Source organism: Podarcis raffonei, chromosome Z (assembly GCF_027172205.1).
Source record: "Podarcis raffonei isolate rPodRaf1 chromosome Z, rPodRaf1.pri, whole genome shotgun sequence".
NCBI lineage: Eukaryota > Metazoa > Chordata > Lepidosauria > Squamata > Lacertidae > Podarcis > Podarcis raffonei.
Window position 1 is genome coordinate 30380144 of NC_070621.1, and position 21664 is coordinate 30401807.

The window sequence follows — 21664 nt, forward strand, 5'->3', positions numbered from 1 at the left end:
GCACAGCTGCCCACCCTCCTTGGTTGCAGCACACCTTGCACCCGGTGGCAGTGGCTCTGACGCAGGGGGTCACTTCTGACTCAGCAGTGGAAAGCAGCCCTCCTTGACCGTGGCGAGGCATGCCCAGCTGCAGTGGCCTCCATCACCAGGTTAGATCTGACTCGACAGTGGAGAGCAGGAGAGTCAGTGGCAATGCTGCTGCCCACCCTCCTTGACTGTGAGGCACTGCTGAGTCATGTCTGACCCGGTAGTGGAGTGCATCCTACCCTGATCCAGTGAGGTGTAGCAGCTCCACCTCTACTACTGGGTCAGGCCTGACCTGGTGATGGAGAGCAGGGGGAGAGTGAGCAGCAAAGCTGCCATCCGCTCTCCTCAGCCATGGCCTGGCCGTTGCAGCTCTGCTGACAGGTCAGGCCTGACCTAGCAGTGGAAGGCAGGAGGAGAGTGGGCAGCAGCTTCCCCACCCCTCTTCTACCCTGAACTGCAGGGCTCCAGAGGGTGCCCTCTGTGCCCCGCCTTGGGGCACACCCTGCTCGCCCACCTCTGGCAGTGTGGGCATACACTCTGCCGCTGTCTCTGACTGTTGGCCATAATGTCTGGGACTGGGGGGAGAATGCATCTTTCATCTCTGTCTTCCAACAACTTTTAGCCTGTCTCCTAGCAACTGCTGTCTAAGGTAGCCACCTCACTTTACCTAATGGTAGGGCTGGGCATGTTATATGTTGTTTGTCTCATATCTATGGCTAATTTAGTCTGCTGAGTGCCTCTAAGATAAGGGAGGAAGAAAATTATATACTTCTGCCTTCCTCTTCATAGTTTTCATCATTCTATAAACCTATATCCCATGTCCTCCCCTGCCTATGTTTTTCCTCAACGTAACCCTTTGGCCTTAAGTAAATGATTCTATTGTTTAATTAACCATCTGACTACCTGAGTTTTGGCCCTTTTCTAAGCTGTTCACAGACTGCCTTTATACATTTGGGGAGAGAGCTTCGTCTAACCAATCTCTAATTTAAATGAGGTGGGTATAGAAAGCAAATAGATTTTTCTGTTGTGTGATATGAATCCCCAATCAATCTGGGCAAAGAACGCTTTGTGTTATCAAATAGAAAACCATCAGATTTTTCTGCCCAGGCCTGGTCTGTTCTTTGAAATTAATTCATTCCACTCTACAAAACAGGGGGGGAAATTTCAGATACACTCCACAACTGAAGGCCTTTATTCTCTGACCTGAAATAATTAGGTTTGCTGCAAAGGAAATTTGAGTTGCCTTTCTGATGCATAAATTAAAAGGAATGATGTTTGATTGGCATCGTTAGCTCAAAAGCCCAGCTGCGATTGATTTATCCTCTTGGTGTTTGAGAGTTAAATGGAAGCCACATCTTCTAAAATGGATATTCCATTTGAAGTATTTTCAACTTGTACAGGCAGTGTGTGTGTGTGTGTGTGTGTGTGTGTGTGTGTGTGTGAAAGAGAGAGAATTGCCTTGGGGTCCAGACGGGCAAGCTGATTGAATGCCTTCCCTTGCTACAGAAATGAAAACTTCAAAGGCATACTTGACCATCAAGTGTAGAGAGAGAGCCTTCCATATTTTTGTGCTCCTTGGATGATTGGACTGTGCCTCCGTAATTTCAGTTTTTGTAATCTTTCTGCATCAGAAGTGTGGACAAATTTCATGTTTTTGATAGCTGGGGAAAACCCAGAATCACCAGCTGAAGTCCTTCTACCCCAACCACCATACCTTACTTACTTATTTACTAGCTGGTTACTTTAATTACAAATACACACACACCATCTTTCTACATTTTAAAAATAAAATGTAATCTTTTCATAAATGGGTGGTACAGGTGGTGACCATTTCATGCAGGGGTTCATTCCCAGCCCCTTTGTGTGTAGCCAGAGCACGCATAAGGATGCCCCACCCCCACCCCCATTCTGCCCTCTTTCTGGTCCAAAAGGACCCATGCATTGGTGATTTTGTGTCAATTGGACACGCTTAAAATGGTTGTCCACACTTACCTTTTGTCCCACTCTTTCCAGGCACAGGTCCACACTTTCCAAGTCTTGGTCTGAACACTCTTTTTTTTGCCCTGGAGTTTTCACCGCGAAATCCCACTCTTTAAAGCTGAAGTGCAACAAAAGGCAAAACGGCCATTTTCCACGGATTGCCATTTGCTCTAATTCAGCTTTAAAGAGCAGGTATTCACAGTGGAAGCTACGGAGCAAAAAGAAAAAAAGGGGGGAAAGGATGCTTGGACGTGGAGCTTTAAAGTGTGAGCTATAAGTGTGGATACTAATTTCAGACCCATTGAAATTAATGGATGTAACTTAGTCATGCTCATTAATTTCAATGGGTCCATTCTGAGCAACATTCCATTGACTGCCACTCATAATTTCCAAGGTGGTTCATAAAAATGAAAAAGAGTTGCCAATACAAACCAATACAAGTTTTTTTAAAAAAGCAGAACAATAATGACACCATAGATGGCACACAAGAAGGAAGAAGGAAAGGAAACCTAATTGCCAAGCCCAAACTGTTGATAGTCTAGGATGCTGGTTGCTTATTACTCTAGCGTTATGAAATCTGCATTGATTACATTTCCAGGTTCAATTCCAGGTTCTGGTTCTTAAATGGCTTGGACTGTACTTATTTGAAGGACTTTCTCCCCTACCACCCCCAGACATATGTATTCCTCCATAGACTGCCTGTTCTCTTTAGATCCTGCTCTGAATTGCTCCTTTGCCAGCTGAAGTTTTGCTCTCACATCCATGTAAAAGGGTTCAAGATGCAACATGCATGGCGAAGAGGTCTTAATTGGCTATATTTCTTCAAAACATAACTTATCAGCACAAACTGGGTAGCTAAATCACAGTAGTCTGGGCAGGAAAGAACCAAGAACATAAGCAGAGCCCTGCTGGATCAGACCAGTGGCCCATCCTGTTCTCCACAAGCAGGACCTGAGCACAACGACCCTCTGCCTACCTGCAGCTCCCAGCAGCTAGTATTGAGAAGCATACAGTGGTACCTCTGGTTACGTACTTAATTCGTTCCGGAGGTCCATTCTTAACCTGAAACTGTTCTTAACCTGAGGTACTACTTTAGCTAATGGGGCCTCCCGCTGCTGCTGCCACACGATTTCTGTTCTCATCCTGAAGCAAAGTTCTTAACCCAAGGTAATATTTCTAGATTAGTGGAGCTTGTAACCTGAAGCGTATGTAACCCGAGGTACCACTGTACTGCCTCCAACAGCAGTGATGCAACAAATCCACTAATGGCTATTAGCCATTGGTAGCCTCATTCTTCTTCGTGAATTTGTCTAATCCTCTTTTAAAGCCATCCAAGGTGGTGGCCATCACGGTGTCCTGTGGGAGCAAATTTGCACCATGTGCAAAGGTGTTTTCTTTTGTATGCCTTAAATCTTCCAGCATTCAGATTCATCAGATGACCTCTGGGTCTCGGGTAATGAGAAGGGAGAGAATTACTCCCTATTCACTTTCTGCACAGCATGTATCATTTTATACACCTTTGTCATGTCCCCCATTAGTCCAACTAGGCAGGGCAGCATTACACACCTGCCTCCCCAGTGCCTTGTGTCTGTTGGTTACTGAGAGGGTGAGGCAGCAGAGAACTCAATGCAGGGTGAGTGCAGAAGCAGCAGCAGCAGGAGTATCAGATTCAGCATTCAACATTCAGCTTCATTGGCTGAAATCCCCAAGTTCTAATGTTATTACAAGAGAGGAAGAAAAACTTTTCTCTTGCTACTTTCCCCATACAGTGCATGAATTTATACACTTTTATCCTGCTACCTCTTACTTGCCTTTTCTCCAAACCAAAAAAACTCCCTCTTGCCTTGATAATTTTGATTGCCATTTTATGTACAGGCAATGACCATTTTAGGTGAGTCCAATTGACATATGATTGCCACCACATGTTTTCTTTTGGATCTGGAAGAGGAAAGGATGGGAGTGGGAAATAACAGCCCAGGGTGCTTATGTGTGCTCCACCGATGCATTTGGGTGCAGGAATGGAACCCCTGCACGAAATGATCGCCGCCTGTGTTCCAAATTAGTTATCCAATAAGTGGTGGCAGGGGGTGGGGAGAGATCTGATTCCTCCCCTCTCTTGGGCCACAATTGGGGCTCCCTTCCCACCAAATTCCTATTCAGCCCCCAAACAGGGTGAGTAGCAAAGCCTACAGGGTGGAGGGAGGGCACTGCCATAAAAGAAGGAAGGGTGGAGTGGGACTAATTTAAGAAGCCTGGCAACTACCCCTCCCTGGACTAAACAGTCTGCATGCCTAACCCTAATCCTCCCCTGGGAGAAAGCATTGGAGACTTCTTTTCAGGAGAGGAGGGGTGTGGCAAATTCTCTCCCACTTGAGAGTGGAAAAGGCATAGTTGAGAGCAGTCACTTTTTGGTGATGTAACTAACTCAGTAGAATACCCTCCCAGTACAGGGTGGGGGGAGCTGCCTAGCTCCTTTTCTTTTTGTTTTGGAGCACCAAGTGAAAACTTGGCTTTTCTCGAAGGCTTTTAGCACAGGCTGAGGCTCCTTCTTCTAACTGGAGGCTGAAATCCCCCCTGTTTTCAAGGGATCATTCATTCTCTCCAGATGTGAGGGGATTATCTGATTATTTGGGGGGCAGAATATGAGTTTCACAGATTTGTGTATGAGTGGAGGGTTTGGGTTATCTCATTTGTACATGGTGGACACCAGGCCAGCCATTGAGCTTCCTGGCTGAGTGGGGAATTTGAACCCTAGTTTCCCATGTCCTAGTCTGACACTTTAATCACAGGAGCACTCTGGCTCACACCGTATAAATGTTTCACCAATCATTTTGACATCTGAAAGTCAGGGATTATCCACACTTCTACTTGTCCTGTGCCTAGAAGTGGAAACCGCTTTCCCCAGGAAAATCTGTTCTTAAGTGCTAAATCAAAACAAACAGCACTCTGCAAAAAACCTGAATGCCATTTGTTCCAATCCAGTGCTAAACCACGGGTTTTCCTGGGGAAAGTGGTGGGGTAAAGGGAATTGTGGATGAGCTCTTGCTCAAACTACAGAAAAGTTAAAGTAAGGTGATATTTTAATAATAATGACGACGACGACAACGACAATAATAATAATAATAATAATAATAATAATAATAATATCTCTTGGGTAACACCATCTTGTATAGGTGCTGTTCCTTGCTTCCCTGCATGTTGGGATTGCACTGCTGAGTTATTTAATTTTACAAACGGCCTTTTGGCTTTACTCCAATAAAGCTGAATTACCAAAGAGAAATAGGAACCCCAGGAGAGGAGAGAAACAGACAAAAAACAGCCAGAACGGCAGTTTTGTATAGCTTAATAAAGCTTACCAAACTAAAGATGATTCCCCACAACCAAAATTAGACAGTGCTCCCAAGATAAACATTTGTTACCCGTAGCATGTTGTTTGATTTAATGTTTGTAATTTCTAAACATACTGTAAACATTTCTTATCTTCCTCCACCTTTTCTTCCTTTTAAAAAGAATCCTCATTTTACTAACAAAAAAACAAACAAAAAGCAACCATTCTTTCCATTACATTGCAGGTTGCATACACTGTTGAATTACATGCTCACACTTTCTTTTCTCCTTTTCATAGCATATAACAAATATTGTACAGAGCCCCGGTGGGGGGAGGTGTCTTCTAGTAAGTAAATGGGGATTCTCCATACTTCCAGATTAATAATAATAATAATGGAATTTATTGTATGTTGTTGTTTTTATTTATTATCCCCTCCTCCTCTCACCCTAAGATTTCAGGGAAGATGACAACACTTTAAAATGCAACATTAGAAAAATGTTGCAAATTACTGCCATGGACTGACAGGACATGGAGGAATAGTGGAAGGCACTAGCTGGGGAACTCCCAAGGGAAGAAGAACCCAGGGGCTGGTGGTGGTCAAAGGGAGAAGACAAGGAAGAAGAGCTGTTGGATGTTGAAAGCCTAATTGGACTTAGTGAGCTGGGAGAGGCTGTGGCAGAGAGAGGCCCCAAATCTGAAGCTGACGCAGGAGGATGGTGGTCAAGAGACAGGGATGAGTCAGGCTGGCGAAGAAGCCAGGGTGTCCCCCATCCCTGCTGTGATAAGCTCCCTTTCCCCCTAGTCTGCCAGGACTAGAATAGGTATGAAGAGGGAGGAGCCGAGATGGGCATGTCAGTGGAGTCTCAGATTGCTTGGGAAGGACCTGGGAGAGATTTAGATAGCTGTGGGAAGGCAGGAAGCTTCAGTCTCCACAACTGCCTCATAGGGGCAAGGCCTACTGAGGAGAGTAATTATGCTCATTAGGCCAGGCTCCCCTGAGCAGTCCTTGCTTCTTCTTTATCTGTGCTGAATCTACCCGGCTTTGTTCTATTTTAGGTGAGAAGCCTTCAGGTACTTGTTTGAAAAGACATATTTGTTTGAGCAAATCATTGCTCCATGTTGAACATCCATGCCAATGTGGGATAGCAGGTAGCGTATTAGACTAGGACCTGCGAGATCAGGATTCAAATCCTCCCTTCACAAGATGGTTGTGAGAATAAAATGGAGAGGGGGAGAATTGTAGGGAACCTTGAACTCCTTGGAAGAAAAAAAAAAGGTGGAATATAAAAGTAATAATAATACAAAATGGAGTAATTTTTCAGCAACCTTAATGAACTGTATTTGTAGAATAGACACAACCCTAATCATAATATTGTTCACCCAGCACAGTATTGTAAAGGAACACTGACTTGCATCCAGTGCAGGGCTAAGTAACTGTCCCATGAGCACAAAGACTTGCACAACACTTTCCCCAGTCTCCTCTGGGGGGCCCCCGGCCCCCAAACCTTAGAAGGGTTAGGGGACGCACAAGAGCAGGTTTAGGGGGCACACGGGCAGAAGAATGAGGAGAAAGTCCTCTTGTGCACACATAAATTCTTGTTCCGATGAGATACAAGCCTTGCTATCAACTCCTGACTGCTGCCAGCTAGGAGTTGGAAAAGATGTGGTTCTGGTTAATGAGAGTGTGAGAAGCAGGAGCAGAGGTTGAATGGGTCAATTGGAGATAACCAGGGGCACTAATGTGGATTTAGCAGATTGCCTAATGAGGAATAGTGCTCTGGATTTTTGAGCATGACAGTTGATCAGGCCCTACTTAACCGTAATTCCTCCATTATTAAAGTTAACCATCCTGTTAAGCTCTATATCAACAGAGTAATAACAAAAATCCCAAATATTTTCTATCACTCAGCATATAACTAAGTTTCAGGGCACAGTTCTAAGGCTGGATGAGAAGTAGGTCATATAAATAATATAATGATTACTCAAGTCAAAGCATTTTTTACTCAGATGAATGTTAATTTCACAATTGCCGCTAGAGTTTTAAAACCATACGGCTTGTAATAATGTTGCTGTTAGATTTTTTTTTTTATTAAAAAAAAGACATTGCAGGTTTCCTTTATGATAATGATTTTCCTTTCTTTTTTTAAAAAAAGAGGGGAGAGTGAAACCCTTTGCAAGGTAGCACACCCCCAAAAAGCCAAATTCAATGCCAGAGGCTGATTGCCTCCTCGTCACTGTGCAATTATATCAGATCTCTTTGGCTTGAAAGAAATCTTCTGACATTTCAGCTTAAAGAAAATAAAAATCTAAAGAAGTAGCTGAAGGGGAAATCTTGTGGAATGCTAGACTTGAAGCAGATAACTTGGCAGGTAGAGAATTTTGGAATAATCCTTCGGGTGACAAGCCAGATTTTTCTCAGAGAAGCTGTTTTTATTTCCCACAAAAGCCTTTTGTAGGCAAGGCATTTCACATTTGGTTAATACAGGAGAGAGTCAACAGCATTGTACAATTTGCTTCTATTCTCATCCAAAGAAGGCTGTGATTTATTTGCTTCCTTAAGTATTTTTTTATCATTACATCGGTTCATGGGATACACCTTCAGTGAGTGAACGTCTGTTGTGGAGAGCTCCACACACGTTCATGCCTTCATGTAGGTTATCTACATACAGCTGTTCCTGTGTGGGTTCTCTCGTTGTGGCTAAGGACCCCAGTGCAACAGAATTAAACAAAAAAAGCAGGACTACAAATTCCACCCCACTAAAAGAGGTGACAATATCCTTTAACATGTGGTGCAGATGTGTTATACATTCTGCAGTATATATTCCAAGGTGCTGGAAGGTATGTGAACAAATGGTAACCTTTTTTTAAAAAATTGAAAAACTAAATACAAGAGCATGTACAATAACATCTTCAGAAGTGCTCCTGTTCAGAATTCCAGGTGTCAGCCTCTGTGCCTCCCCGTTTAGCTTTAGGCTGTTGGATTAGGCTTGTTTTAAGGACTTCTACAACTTTCACCATTGCTACCAGCCTTCCCAACTGCCTGGCCTCCCCCTCACTATTTCTCATCCTTGATTCTTGTTCAGAATTTGCATACATGATTAGCAGCACTATAAGAGACCTTCAAATCTCCAAGTCTGCCTCTAGTTATTATACTGGGTGAATGTCTTGTTCCTTTCCTTTGGCGGTTCAGGACTTCTCATCGTTAGTTTCCTCTTGGGGCTTAAGGTTGCCTCTGCAGCTGCTACTCAAATTCTCTTTCCTCTGCTGCCTGCTTTATCCAGCATGGTGTGGGTGCGTCACACAGAGTCCTTGGTTGTAGCTGCTCTTCTGTCATTGTGGCCATCTGTATTTCTTCTGTTCCCTATGACAAGGTGGTAAAGTGCTTTCTCTTGGTGCCGCCATCTCTCTTCCTTCCATTCTATATGCTAGCAGAGCCAGAGTTTTCCCAGCATCTCCCCCTCACCATGCCACATCATTTCTGGCCTGACTGTGTTTACACCTGCCTGGAACAGACCTAACATGGAATGGAGGTTGTACACAACCACAACCACCTCCAGGCAGTTCAACCGACCACTCCAAAAGCCTCTGAAGATTTTTTTGATTTGTTGACTGGAATGGACAATTGTTCTTCAAATGATATGTCTGCAGATGGACATCCAGGGATCTCTACAGCAGGACAGGTGCACCAGTGGTCAGGAATAGGAAGGCGTGTACTTGGCTTTCTCCCTACCACAGTTACAGAATCAGTATATTCTGGACCAGATCAATGCGGTGAAGCAGCTTCAAGTTCAGATTCCACCCATCTTTGTCTTTGTGTGACTTTCAGCCAGTCACCACCTCTTGGCCCAGCTTACCCAACCTCATTAAAGGACAAGCAGGATAAAAAGTGTAATCAGTAAAGAATAAATAAATGTTCAAACCGGGCTGCATAATTTTCCACATGCAGCATGAAGGCAAAGAAACACATCTGGAGATACAGTTTAAGTGAATACATATTAGAGGAAATTATGTGTGTTCCGATATGTAATTGCAAAGGTAATAGTGGCTACATCAAGTACATCACTTTGGAGCTGAAATAAAAGCATTAATGCACCTGAGCCTTCCTGACCACTTATATTAATGCACATGAATGGTAAAGATAATTCTATGCGCAGTTCACTAAGAAGTGAAAGTGGTTGTTAGCAGTATTATTTCGACTTTCCCTGCCCAGCTTCGTTTAGCAGAATATGATTTGAAGTGGTATTTATATTTTCTTTCTGTTTGGCTTCCTTGCTAGATTTCCGGACAGAGTAAGAAGGCTTACAAGTGAGCAAACAAAATTAAGCAGAAATTGCAGAGATGTCCCTATGTGACTCTGGGCTGGTGTATCTATATGAATGTATTATTGTGTACGTGTATGTACGCACAAAGAGAGGGGACTGAACCAATGTACAAGATAAATGAGAATATTTTGACCATAATGCCAACTATGTGCATATCAACATGACCTTATCATGAACAGAACACAATCTGGCAAGCTTTATTGTCCCATGGCTTCTGTTCATTTCAGTGACGTTAGAGTGGGTAGATTCATTGGTGAAATGAAAAGAAGATATGTAGCTCATTTCTACAGTTATGCATAGGTAGGCTCAGAAAGCATGACTAGCCCATTGTTTGATCCAATCAGGCTTGCAGGCACTTGATGTGAGCATTTTCAAAAGCCTCCAAGATGCTAGCATTTAATAGTGACCTCCCATGCCTCTCCATTCCCCAATATCATATGTCAAGGACTTTGAGTCTGGCAAAGCAAGAAGTTTAGAAAGTGGTGGCAACTGCTCCTGGGACTCTAGAGGAGCATCTTTCCCTACTGGGCATGGGGTTGTCAGTCTCGGAATCCCCTGTAGGAAAATGATACTATTCACATCATTTCCACTAGTGTTGTTTCCCCAGTCTAGTCCCATCTCTGACTGGGGTCTTTGCTGTGTTGGGTCTTTGGAATCAACCATGGCCACCTCCACCACTTTCCACTTTGCCAGCCATGGTCATTCTTGACCTTTGGGAATGCGGAGGTAGGAAGAGGTACAGGATGAATCTTACAAGACTGAGTTAAGCATTGCCTGGCACACCCTGCTCATGGAGCAGGGCTCTGCTTGACCCAGTCTTGGCACAATAAAGCACAACCTTTATTTTTCAAGTGCCTCTACATGAGTGATCGTGGTGTCTCTAATACAGCCTTCAGAGGCAAAAGTGGCAGAGCAATGAGTGTGAATTTTACCTTTGTACAACAGGGTAGCTTCTACACACACTCCTGTACCTCATCTCTATGCTCCATCTATGCTAACAAGGAGCATTTCAGAGTTCAAGGGCACATTCCACCAAGTCAAAATACTCAAGAGGGGCACAAAGTGAGGCCAGTGAGGGGTGTGGTCTGGGGGAAGCAGGTGTGCTTGGGAAGGGGATGTGGCCTTTTGAAAACATACAAGGGCCAGATGGAGATGCGTGAAAGGTCGCATTTGACTCCTGGGCTTGAGATTCCCTATCCCTGTTTTACATGAATTGCTAGGAAAGACTCCGTCTGAAACTCTGGAGCATTATATCAGTCAGTGATCTGACTTGGATTGAAGCAGCCTCCTATGTTCATGAAAGGACGCAGGTGGCACTGTGGGTTAAACCACACAGCCTAGGACTTGCCGATCAGAAGGTCAGCGGTTCAAATCCCCGCGACGGGGTGAGCTCTTGTTGCTCGGTCCCTGCTCCTGCCAACCTAGCAGTTCGAAAGCACATCAAAGTGCAAGTAGATAAATAGGTACCGCTCCGGCGGGAAGGTAAACGGCATTTCCGTGCGCTGCTCTGGTTCACCAGAAGCAGCTTAGTCATGCTGGCCACATGACCCGGAAGCCGTACGCTGGCTCCCTCGGCAATAAAGCGAGATGAGCGCCACAACCCCAGAGTCGGCCACGACTGGACCTAATTGTCAGGGGTCCCTTTACCTTTACCTATGTTCATATACTCACGAAATACTCAGGTAGGACTTACTATAAATCTGAATGGGATAATAGTAATTATTATCATATTTATTATTAGTTTTTTTTCCTAACTTTTTTCACCAAAGTGACTCAGAACAACTTAGAGAAGCAAACATTGAAAATAAGAGCAATCTATATTATCTATTACGTTTTGTAGCCAGTCCGATTCATGAGGACAACTGCTGGCACAATTGCAAAGCTAATCAGGGTCCAGTATGGTTTCAAATTGGATGGGGGGCTTCGTGTTGAGATTCCTGCATTGCAGAAGGTTGGACTAGATGACCCACTCTGCAATTCTATGATTCTGTGCCAAATTTATTCTGGCAACAATCCACAGATTCTCAACTAGGCTTTAATATTTCATTTAAAAGCCCCAACATTATCATGGGCAGGCCCCAAAGAATATTGTAACTACAGAAAATCGGCATTTTGTTTAATTGCCAGCATGTATTAGATCCATAATAATACATTTTGCGCTATTTAGCTAAGGTGTAACTGTTGACATAATATGATACACACAAACACACACACCTAAATTCATGTGTGTATATTTACAAATATAGGTTTGTTTTTTCAAACTTCTGTGATTTTGTATCAGTCGATTTTCTCTTTCATATCTGAGTTTTTGAGTTCTGTAATTTCAACTATAAAGTGACACTATCCTGAACACAAGCCTGGCCTGCAACCAATACCTTGGAAGGAATGCTGCAACAGTCCCTCTTACCTGGGAGTCAGCTCCACTGAACTTAATGAGACTTATATTTGAGTAGACATATATGGGATTGCACTGTTAATCTCATTACTGCACTGTTAATCTCATTATTTTCAATGGAGTTTATTTCCGCATGAGGAGCTAGCGTCCCAGATGGTGCTTCAAAGGATAAAATTGACAATTTGGACAAAGGCATATATTTATACAATTGATTGTGATTAAATGGCTTTCTCTGTGTAATGTGCAAACCACTGATCTGGATGTTTGATCTAGATGTTTGATTTTCTTATTTTGTCTTCGGGAGGATGCAAATCTCTGAAATATTTCAGCCGTTGCCAAGGTGTTTCAGAAAGTCTTCTATATCCGTAAAAGAAACCCCTCAGTACTAAGTTCCTGTATTGTAGCAAAATCATATTATCTTTTAGATTTTCATTACAGATGCATGTTATTGCAGGACAGGATCTTCAAATTAACAGGCTAGCAGATATTCACTAAATTTATCTGCTGTCAAAGCTTGCTAAAGAAAAAATGGGAGGAGAGGTCTTGCTTTTTAATTATGCAGTCGAGCATTAGCAAGGTAGACTTTTCAGGCGTTAGCTACTCTCCAATAAAATACAGCAGTGATGGTGCACCTTAGGCCTGGGGGCCAAATGCAGGCCTCCAGGCTTATCTGCGTGGCCCCCATGACTCTCCAGCCCACACCCATCCCCACTGACCCTTCTTCACACTTCTGGTGTTTTTGCCTGGCTGGAATGTGTCATTGAATTCTGATAAATGCCTTTTGCTTACCTGAATGAAAAGTAGAGAAGGGTGTGTGTTTACATTCCTTACTCCACCCACTTTTGCTGCTGGTCCCTTCCACTACTGACATCTAGCCTTGAAAAGAAACTGGGAAGTAAATGGCTGGACTGCCAAACAGATAGCATTTCCCTCCAGCTATCTCTCTTTCACCAGGAATAATTCCCTGCTTTCCGGCATCTTCCCCAAATAATTGTCTCTATTTTCCTTTCCAGCTGATGTTGAGAGGGTACTATTTAAAAAGTGTCCAGCTGTCCCACCATGCCCTCCATCACGTCTCCAGATAGTATAGGTTGCTAAAATGTTGCAGTGCACAAGTAGATCACTAGTGATCGAGGCCCCACTTAGACATTAAAAGCAGTATCATGGGTTTCCCCAAGTAATCATGGGAACTGTAGTTCATCAAAAGTGCTGAGAGTTGTTGAAAGATACTCTTTCTCCTTAGAGAGCTACAAATCCCAGAGTGATTTAGCAACCAATCTCTCTTCCCAGGAAGCACTGGGAATTCTGCCTCTATGTGTGGAATAAGGGGGCGGTGGCAGTTCTCCTAACAATTCTCAGTACCTTCAACAAGCTACAGTTCTCAAGATCCTTTGTGGAAAGCCATGAGGGATTAGATGAATTCATTGAGGCAGTTGATGATTACTTGCCATAATATAGATCACCTCTATTAGCAGAGGCAGTATGTCTCTGAATAGCAGGTGCTTGGAAACACTAGTAGGGAGAGTGCTGTTGTACTTATGTCCCGCAGGTCGTGTGACTCACATGGGAGTCCAGCCCCAGAAGATTGTGTCCTGGTTTGGGGGCACTTTGTATTGGAGGATATGTGATTGGTCACAGTGACAACAGAATGCTGTACCAGATGGGCCTTTGTCTTGGCTCAGCAGGGTTCTTCTTACATTCTATTTCTAGATCAGAGCAGAGAACCAGAACTTTGCTAGAACGTTGCTCAAGTTTTCTGGTGGACACCATTCACACAACTTGTTGAGAGTTGAGAGCTGAAAGATGCAGTCTTTCAAGTGATCAGTGTGCATTGTGTATGGCAACCATTCCGACAAAAATGGGAGTGGATATTGTTGTTGTTTTCGGTCCACAAACAATACCTAACTGATGACTCCCCCACCTCCCACCCATCTGCATTGTGCTAGCTTTACATTGAAATTAATGGCTTCTGCATTGAAGTGAATGGTGTGAATAATGTAATAATAAGCAGCGTATCTTTTGTTGGAAGCCAAGCTGCGGCAGAACAGAAATAGTACTCAAACATGGGGCAGAAGGGAGATCAGAGCCTTCTTACACCCAAAATGTATCTATAGGCCAATGGCTGCAATTTACAAAATGTCATCTGTCTTTGGAAATGGGGAAGGGGCTGTGTTTTCCACACTGTTGCAACAACCCCCCCCCCCGGTAGTGTGAAATTGCATTTCAAACTAAATCAAACAAAGAAAATATATCCAGGCACAACTTCTGTTGCATGTGTCAGGAGCTCTGCTGGATCCCAGCCATTATAATTAAGCACCACAATATATTTTGTGATTCTTTGCAATCCTAACCAGTTTTGCAAGGGAACAAAGCTGACATTGGCACTCACGTCTATGCTGTGGAGCTGCCAAATACTTTAATTAGCCTGCATTTTGCTTATTCTGCAGGTAATTTTTTAAGGAGTCAATTAACAGAAATGTTTTTTGTCAGTATTTGTGGTCAGTTGAAATCTGTTGTTGATAATATTTAATTTGCATGTGGCCAGTAATTACGGTCAAACAGAGCTTTGTTCTAGCTAGTCTGAAGTTACATAGATGAATTAGTTCACTTAGTGCAGGCATGGCCAAACTTGGCCCTCCAGCTGTTTTGGGACTACAACTCCCATCATCCCTAGCTAACAGGACCAGTGGTCAGGGATGATGGGAGTTGTAGTCCCAAAACAGCTGGAGAGCCAAGTTTGGCCATGCCTGACTTAGTGTCAACAGTGTATTGAGCTGACGGTTGTCATATTCTAGGGAGCAAATGTTATTCCTTTGTGTTTTTAAAATGTTATCCCTTTATGGTTTTAAAATCTCAGGATTCAAAATACTGCATGAAATATATACAGTTAGACTGGCCAACCATTTGAAGGTTGGGGCATCAGCTACCACATATTCCTTTCTGTTTGTTTGTTTGTTTGTTTGTTTGTTAAATGCAATATTGTTTTAATTTAATATTTGTATGTATCCTGGCTCTATAGTCATATTTCTTCAAGTTTAGAGGCAGTTGTTAGGGAACACAAATAGGAGAGTCCTGTTGTGTACATGTCCTGATTGGCCAATGTAGGAACAGAATGCAGGATTCTTCCAGCAAGACTCTTTCTACATTCTTTTTCATTCATCTTGGTTGGTTTTTTCTCTTTGATGTGTATGATTAACCTCCTTTAATTGATAAAAGTTTGAACTGAAAGCATCTTTGTAAATTCAGTGAACATTTAACCATATGAAAGAGAGGGGTTGTTGCTGTTTGCATCCCAGAAAGAGCAGGGAAAAGCTTCCGAGATTTTCTTATAAACCTTAAAAGCAATTTGAATCAGTCATGGCTAGAGTGGCACATTATTTTTCAAGGAGTTGTTAACATAGCTGAGGCAAAGTGGATTTCTAAGGATATTAAATACTGCTTCTCTCTCCCTCCTGTTGTTACAGGATTGCACAGTGTATGAAACAGAAAATAAAATTCTTCACGTGGTAAGTACACATTTTGACTTTTTTTATGGTTGTGCTTTGCACATGTCTGTCCCATATCCATGTTATAATCTTGTACATAGGATCTTATTTTTGTATTTATAACCCACCTTTCCTCCTTGGAGCACAAGGGGGTGTACAGGGCTGTCCCTGTAACAATATTATCTTCACAGTTTAGTCTGAGAGACATTGTCACCCATTGTTATGCATTGTCACCCAGTGAACTCTGGGGCGGCGTGGGCATTTGAACCTAGTTGCCCAAATTCTAACCCAACATACTAATTGCTGTCACACAACTCTAGGTGTGTGGCTGAACCGAACAGAGTTTGTGATAGAGGTAAGTCTCCCCCTGCTTTATCCTGTCTGTTCCCTGGAATGGCCCTTCTTTCAAGATATGCCCTGCCTGAGCTCGCAGAACCATAAAACAGAGAGTATGTATAGCTGAAGGTGTATTGTTCAGTCAGGACATCGACATCTCACTCCAGGGGCCTTCTGGCAGATCTCTTACTACGAGAAATGAAGTTACAGAGAACCAGGCAGGGGCACTTCTGGCCACCTGCCCAGTGGAATGCCCTCCTGTCAGATGTCAACCTTCAGGAATACATCTGAAGGTAGCCTTGTATCTGGAAATTTCTAATGTTTGATTTCGTAGAATTGTAGAGTTGGAAGGAACCACAAAGGTCATCTAGTCCAACTCCCTGCAATGCAGGAATCTTTTAGGGTCTTGGACACATGAGCCTGAGATTAAGAATCTCATGCTCTACTGACTGAACTATCCCTTCAGTCATGTTTCACTACGTTTTTTTATATTCTTTTGGAAGCCGCCCAGAGTGGCTGGGGCAACCCAGTCAGATGGGCAGGGTATAAATAATAACATGATTATTACTATTATTAATAATAATCTGGGGTTATATAAACTCATAAGTTTAGCAGCAGTGCGGCAGCAGCGGGAGGCCCCATTAGCTAAAGTGGTACCTCAGGTTAAGAACAGTTTCAGGTTAAGAACGGACCTACAAAAGTAATTAAGATCTTAACCTGAGGTACCACTGTATAGCTGCTGTTGAGCCCATCTCAGCCTGAGATCCGCTCATCCCAGTAGACCTTTGTCTAAATCTTTGTCCTTGTAAGTTGAACCCACTGATTGAAGATCTTTGCTCTGGAGCAACAGATTTGTATATCATCTGAGTGACAGCCCTTCAAACATGGCTGTCACATGGTCGGTTCATCAAGCCTCTCACTATCTGGAAGTAAGGCCCATTGGACATGGTGGATGTTAATATGCGCCGGAAGAGGCTTCAGAGCCCTTGTTTGATTTGAACCACTTTTAAAATAAATAAGAAGAATTGAGAATCTGGTGCAGTGATGACAAAAATTCAGCCTGGCAAATAAGTATACTAAATTCACCCAATTGCCAATGTTAGTGATCTGCTGTATATCTGAGGGTCTGAAATAATAATAAATAAATCTGGTAATAATAAATCTTTCTTCCAATTATCATTATTTAAAATAAAATACAATAAAATAAAATAAAGGAAGTGGATGTTTCTACCTAAATGTATGAAGTGAAAAAAGTCCTACCTTGTTCATTTTCCAGCTCTCTTAATGATGGATTTTACCATAGTATTTAATGAAAAAGATACTCAGACTTAAAAAAATAATGATACATTTTGATTGTTGTCATTCCTCTGGACAAAATTTCATATTTTTTCATGCACGTGGAATAAGAGGTTCTTCATTTTTTGAATCTCGTTTAAAATTAGCAAACTGCTGCTTTGAAATAATCTTTAGGGCTACCTTTTGTAAAAAAAGAAAAAGAAAAGAAATTCATTTCTTTTAAGCAAAGATGTATAATTAACTTTGTAGGCAGTCTACATTTCCACTAAGCTATAGTAAATGTCACTTTATTAAAAACTCAATATAGGTTTTAAATCAATATTGACTGCCAGGTGGCTTCAAAGGCGATGTTGTAACCATTTGGCTATTTATAGAATGGTTTTTAAAACAAAAACCCTAAACCCTATTGATGCATCATGTTAATTATTATAGTCTTGTGTGTCAATAACTCACAGTGGGATTGCAGTTCTTTATAGATTATGCTAAGGGTAGCTTTTTAGCAATTTGTCATGCCTAGAATTTCATCAGTCAATGACAACTGGAGTGTAGATTTTTCTAAAAACAGGCAAGCCCAGCAGTAATAGAGTTCTTGCTTCTTTCACACACTCGAGAAGAATTAACAAAAGCAGTTATTTAAAATAATAAAAAAATTGACCATTTGATGAGTAGGGATTATTATTATCATTTAATTTATATACCGCTTAATTGCCGAGGTTGCTTTTAAGTGGCTTACAAGTGTGAAACCAAAGTAGGCATAATTAAAATACAAAATAAAACAATTTCATCAAAACATTAACATAAACATCAAAAATTAAAATGTATATAACTCAAGCCCATCAAAACAGCACAATTAAAAACAGTTAAAATGGCAATTAAAACAGAAATTCTCCCTCCCCACCCCTCAAAAAGAAATAGTTGGTGAAATTTAACTGAAATTGTCAAGAGAGAGGGGAGATGGCACTTGTCCTACTTAACCTTATGTTTTTAACTTTAAAGAAGGCCTCTGATTCTTGCTCTGTCTACACACTGTATATTTAAAGCACATCTGCCAAAGAATCCTGGAAACTGTAGCTGTTGTTTTTTTTTAAGGGTGCTGGGAACTGTTGTTCTGTGAACTATGGTTTCCAAGATTTGGGAGAGTTGGGGATCGGGAAACAGCCTAAAGCTGCCACCACAACTTTCTTCTGGTCACACTTCTTAGTAAGAGCACACTGGTAAACAACCATCATCTCCTGAAAATGTTTTAAAAAAAAATCCCAACCTGGCTGAAAGCAGCAGATAATCAGACACCATTTCTGCAGGCAGATAATTCTTCCAGGAAACGGGAAGGGCGATTTTAGCCCTGCTTTAGAACTAATCAGGCTAGATGTGACAGAATCAAGCCTAACTGGTGTCTCGGTTGCAGTTAAATTAGCTAATGTTCCTTAGCAATGAGTGATCCATACTGTCTTTTTTTCAGGTACAGCAGGGGGCTGAAATCCAATTACTTCTGAATGCTGCTGTTTTGAATTGGGAGTATGAACTTCCACATTCTGGAACTTATAGGCCAATTATGAGTCAGTACAAAAATGCAGGTTTCTTTTGAAATTTGGCTGGCCCTGACTCTGGCCTTTGTACTGGCCCTTCCAACTCACACAGCAATGTTCTACTCCAGGTGAGGCTGGTCAGTTAGGGAACACTGAGCATTGCCCCAACAACCTCAGTCTTGATTCCTTCCAAGCCCACCTCCCTGCCTCCCGGCTTGCATAAACCAGAGCAGAAAGTGGTAGCACAGCCTGTCAACTTTCTTTGCCTCAGTCTCAGTGTTATCCTTGTACAACTTAGCAAGGAGAGGGTGGGCGGGAGCAGAACTATAATTTGTTAGTTCTCCCTCTCATTGGTAAAGGTAAAAAGGTAAAGGACCCCTGGACTGTTAAGTACAGTCAAAGGCTACTATGGGGTTATGGCGCTCATCTTGCTTTTCAGGCAGAGGGAGAAGGCGTTTATCCACAGACAGCTTTCCGGGTCATGTGGCCAGCAGAACTAAACCGCATCTGGCACAACAGGGCACCGTGACGAGTGCCAGAGTGCACGGAAATGCCGTTTACCTTCCCGCCACAGCGGGACCAATTTATCTACTTGCACTGGTGTGCTTTCAAACTGCTAGGTTGGCAGGAGCTGGGGAGCTCACCCCATTGCACAGATTTGAACCGCCGACCTTCTGATCAGCAATCCCAAGAGGTGCAGTGGTTTAGACCAGAGCATCACTCTCTCATTGACTCTGGCTTCATTTATTGCTGCCTGCCTACTTTCCATCCATCCCCAGTTGCTCTTCTCTACTATACTAAGCTTTCTTGTTGGCAACAACATGGATATTTTCTAATTGGACAGCGGCAGTATTGTGAGTGCCTTCTCATGTTCCTAACTATGTCATTTGGATCACAGGTTCTGGGGGCTTGAATGGGTTCACATTTATGAACAGAGCCCAAATTTGCTCTTCTTTGGCGAGCCCCTTCCAAGCTTGGCTCTGGAAAATTCTCCTATTATATGAATCTCCATGCAGCAATTTAGTACTCAGAAGTGTTGCTAGTCAAGTGCCAATCTTCCAGCAGAAACCCACCAGTAAGCTTCCAGTACAAATAATTTGAGCAAAATCACTGGACAAGCCACTTAAAAGGCAATTCCAGAGAAAGCAGTTTTTCTGACTTCAGCTTTCCGTTTTCTCCTTTCATCAGCTCCATTGAAAGAAACCAGAGCATTATAAGTTCTTAGCTGATTGTGGATGAACAAGTATTTATGAAAATGTTATTTCTCTGGTTAGCATGCAGTTTCTCTGTGAACCCACTAAATACAGTTACTGGAAATATCTACTTCTGGGGTTTGCCCCCCCCCTTTCTTGAGCAGTAGCACAGCATTAGAATGATGCTCAAAGTTCATAAAAGCTGAGATCATTTGTTTGGCTTAACCAATTCCGCCATGTGATACTGAAGCCCTCTTGTGATGCAAGCTGTACCACAGTTTTGCAAGACCCAATTCTGCACAGAACCATGTAGGCCTTTATTGAAGTGTGTGGCAGGTGCATAAATTGTAATAGTAACACAAGGGAAAAACTGTTTAAATGCTCACAAACTTGGCAAAGTCTTTGCAGATGTTTATATTATGGATGGGACGCGGGTGGCGCTGTGGGTAAAACCTCATTTTTTAAAAAAATGATATTTTATTAAAGTTTCAAAAGAAACAATATGGTTTTTAAATGCTTTGTGTGCTTTAACCTTGTCATACCACAAATATGCATGCCACCCAAAAACGTTATTAAAACCTTCTAAATCCAAAATGTCTGTGTTCTCAAGAAGCAGCCATTCTTTCAACCAGCAGAATGCTGCTGATTCATAATAGAGTTTAAGGTCTGGCAGGGCAAATCCACCTCTTTCCTTTACATCAGTTAGTATTTTAAATTTTATTCTGGGCTTTTTGCCCTGCCAAACAAATCTAGAGATGTCTCTCTGCCACTTCTTGAAACAGTCCATTTTGTCCAAAATTTGCAATGATTGAAACAAAAATAACATTCTTGGCAATACATTCATCTTTATAACAGCAATTCGACCTAACAAGGAAAGCTTCAAATTTGACCATATTTCTAGATCCTTTTTCACTTCTGACCAACATTTCTCATAATTGTCTTTAAATAAAGACAAAACCTCAGCGCCTAGGACTTGCCGATCGCATGGTCGGCGGTTCGAATCCCTGCGGCGGGGTGCGCTCCCGTCGTTCGGTCCCAGCGCCTGCCAACCTAGCAGTTTGAAAGCACGTCAAAGTGCAAGTAGATAAATAGGTACCGCTTACCAGCGGGAAGGTAAACGGCGTTCCATGTGCTGCGCTGGCTCGCCAGATGCAGCTTGTCATGCTGGCCACGTGACCCGGAAGTGTCTGCGGACAGCGCTGGCTTCCGGCCTATAGAGTGAGATGAGCGCACAACCCTAGAGTCTGGCAAGACTGGCCCGTACGGGCAGGGGTCCCTTTACCTTTACCTTATATTATGTATGTATGCTTTGTATTGTTTTATTAATATTATTGCTTAATGCAATGGCCTTTGGCTAGAACAATAAACTAAGGAAAATAAAAAGAAAGAATAAAAATCCCAAAAAAGGAGTTTTAAAGCCCAAGGCTAATTCCCAATTAAGATCAAGGACAATTGAGGTTCTACCCCATGTGAAAGTTTTCACATGGACCAATGTAGATGCAAAGACTTCCAACCAGCAGACGCTGGGACATCGGAGAACTATAATGTTTGAATAGGTCTAATGTATGCAATTATATAAAGTTTGTGAAATAAATAATAAATGTACTGTTTGATTCATGTACACTGGTATTACAAGTTGATGGAGCAGAGAGGGAGATAGGAATACAAAAGCTGAAGAAAGCTAATGCGCAAGCCCAGTGTTCTGGGAAAAACATATAAAGTGGAACAATGAACAATTTCTAACACATCAGTTCCATTAAGGAAGTAAGACGCAGT

General features: G+C 42.4%; 1 protein-coding gene across 5 annotated transcripts in view; it reads left to right on the forward strand.

Moving 5' to 3' along the window:
* Positions 1 to 21664, forward strand: part of LOC128406792 (connector enhancer of kinase suppressor of ras 2-like) — a 310922-nt gene that overhangs the window by 126772 nt on the left and 162486 nt on the right. For all 5 annotated transcript variants that reach the window (XM_053374481.1, XM_053374479.1, XM_053374478.1 and 2 more), the window contains exon 5: positions 15517 to 15558. In XM_053374481.1, the coding sequence (XP_053230456.1) occupies positions 15517 to 15558 (42 nt within the window). The remainder of the gene's footprint in view (positions 1 to 15516; positions 15559 to 21664) is intronic.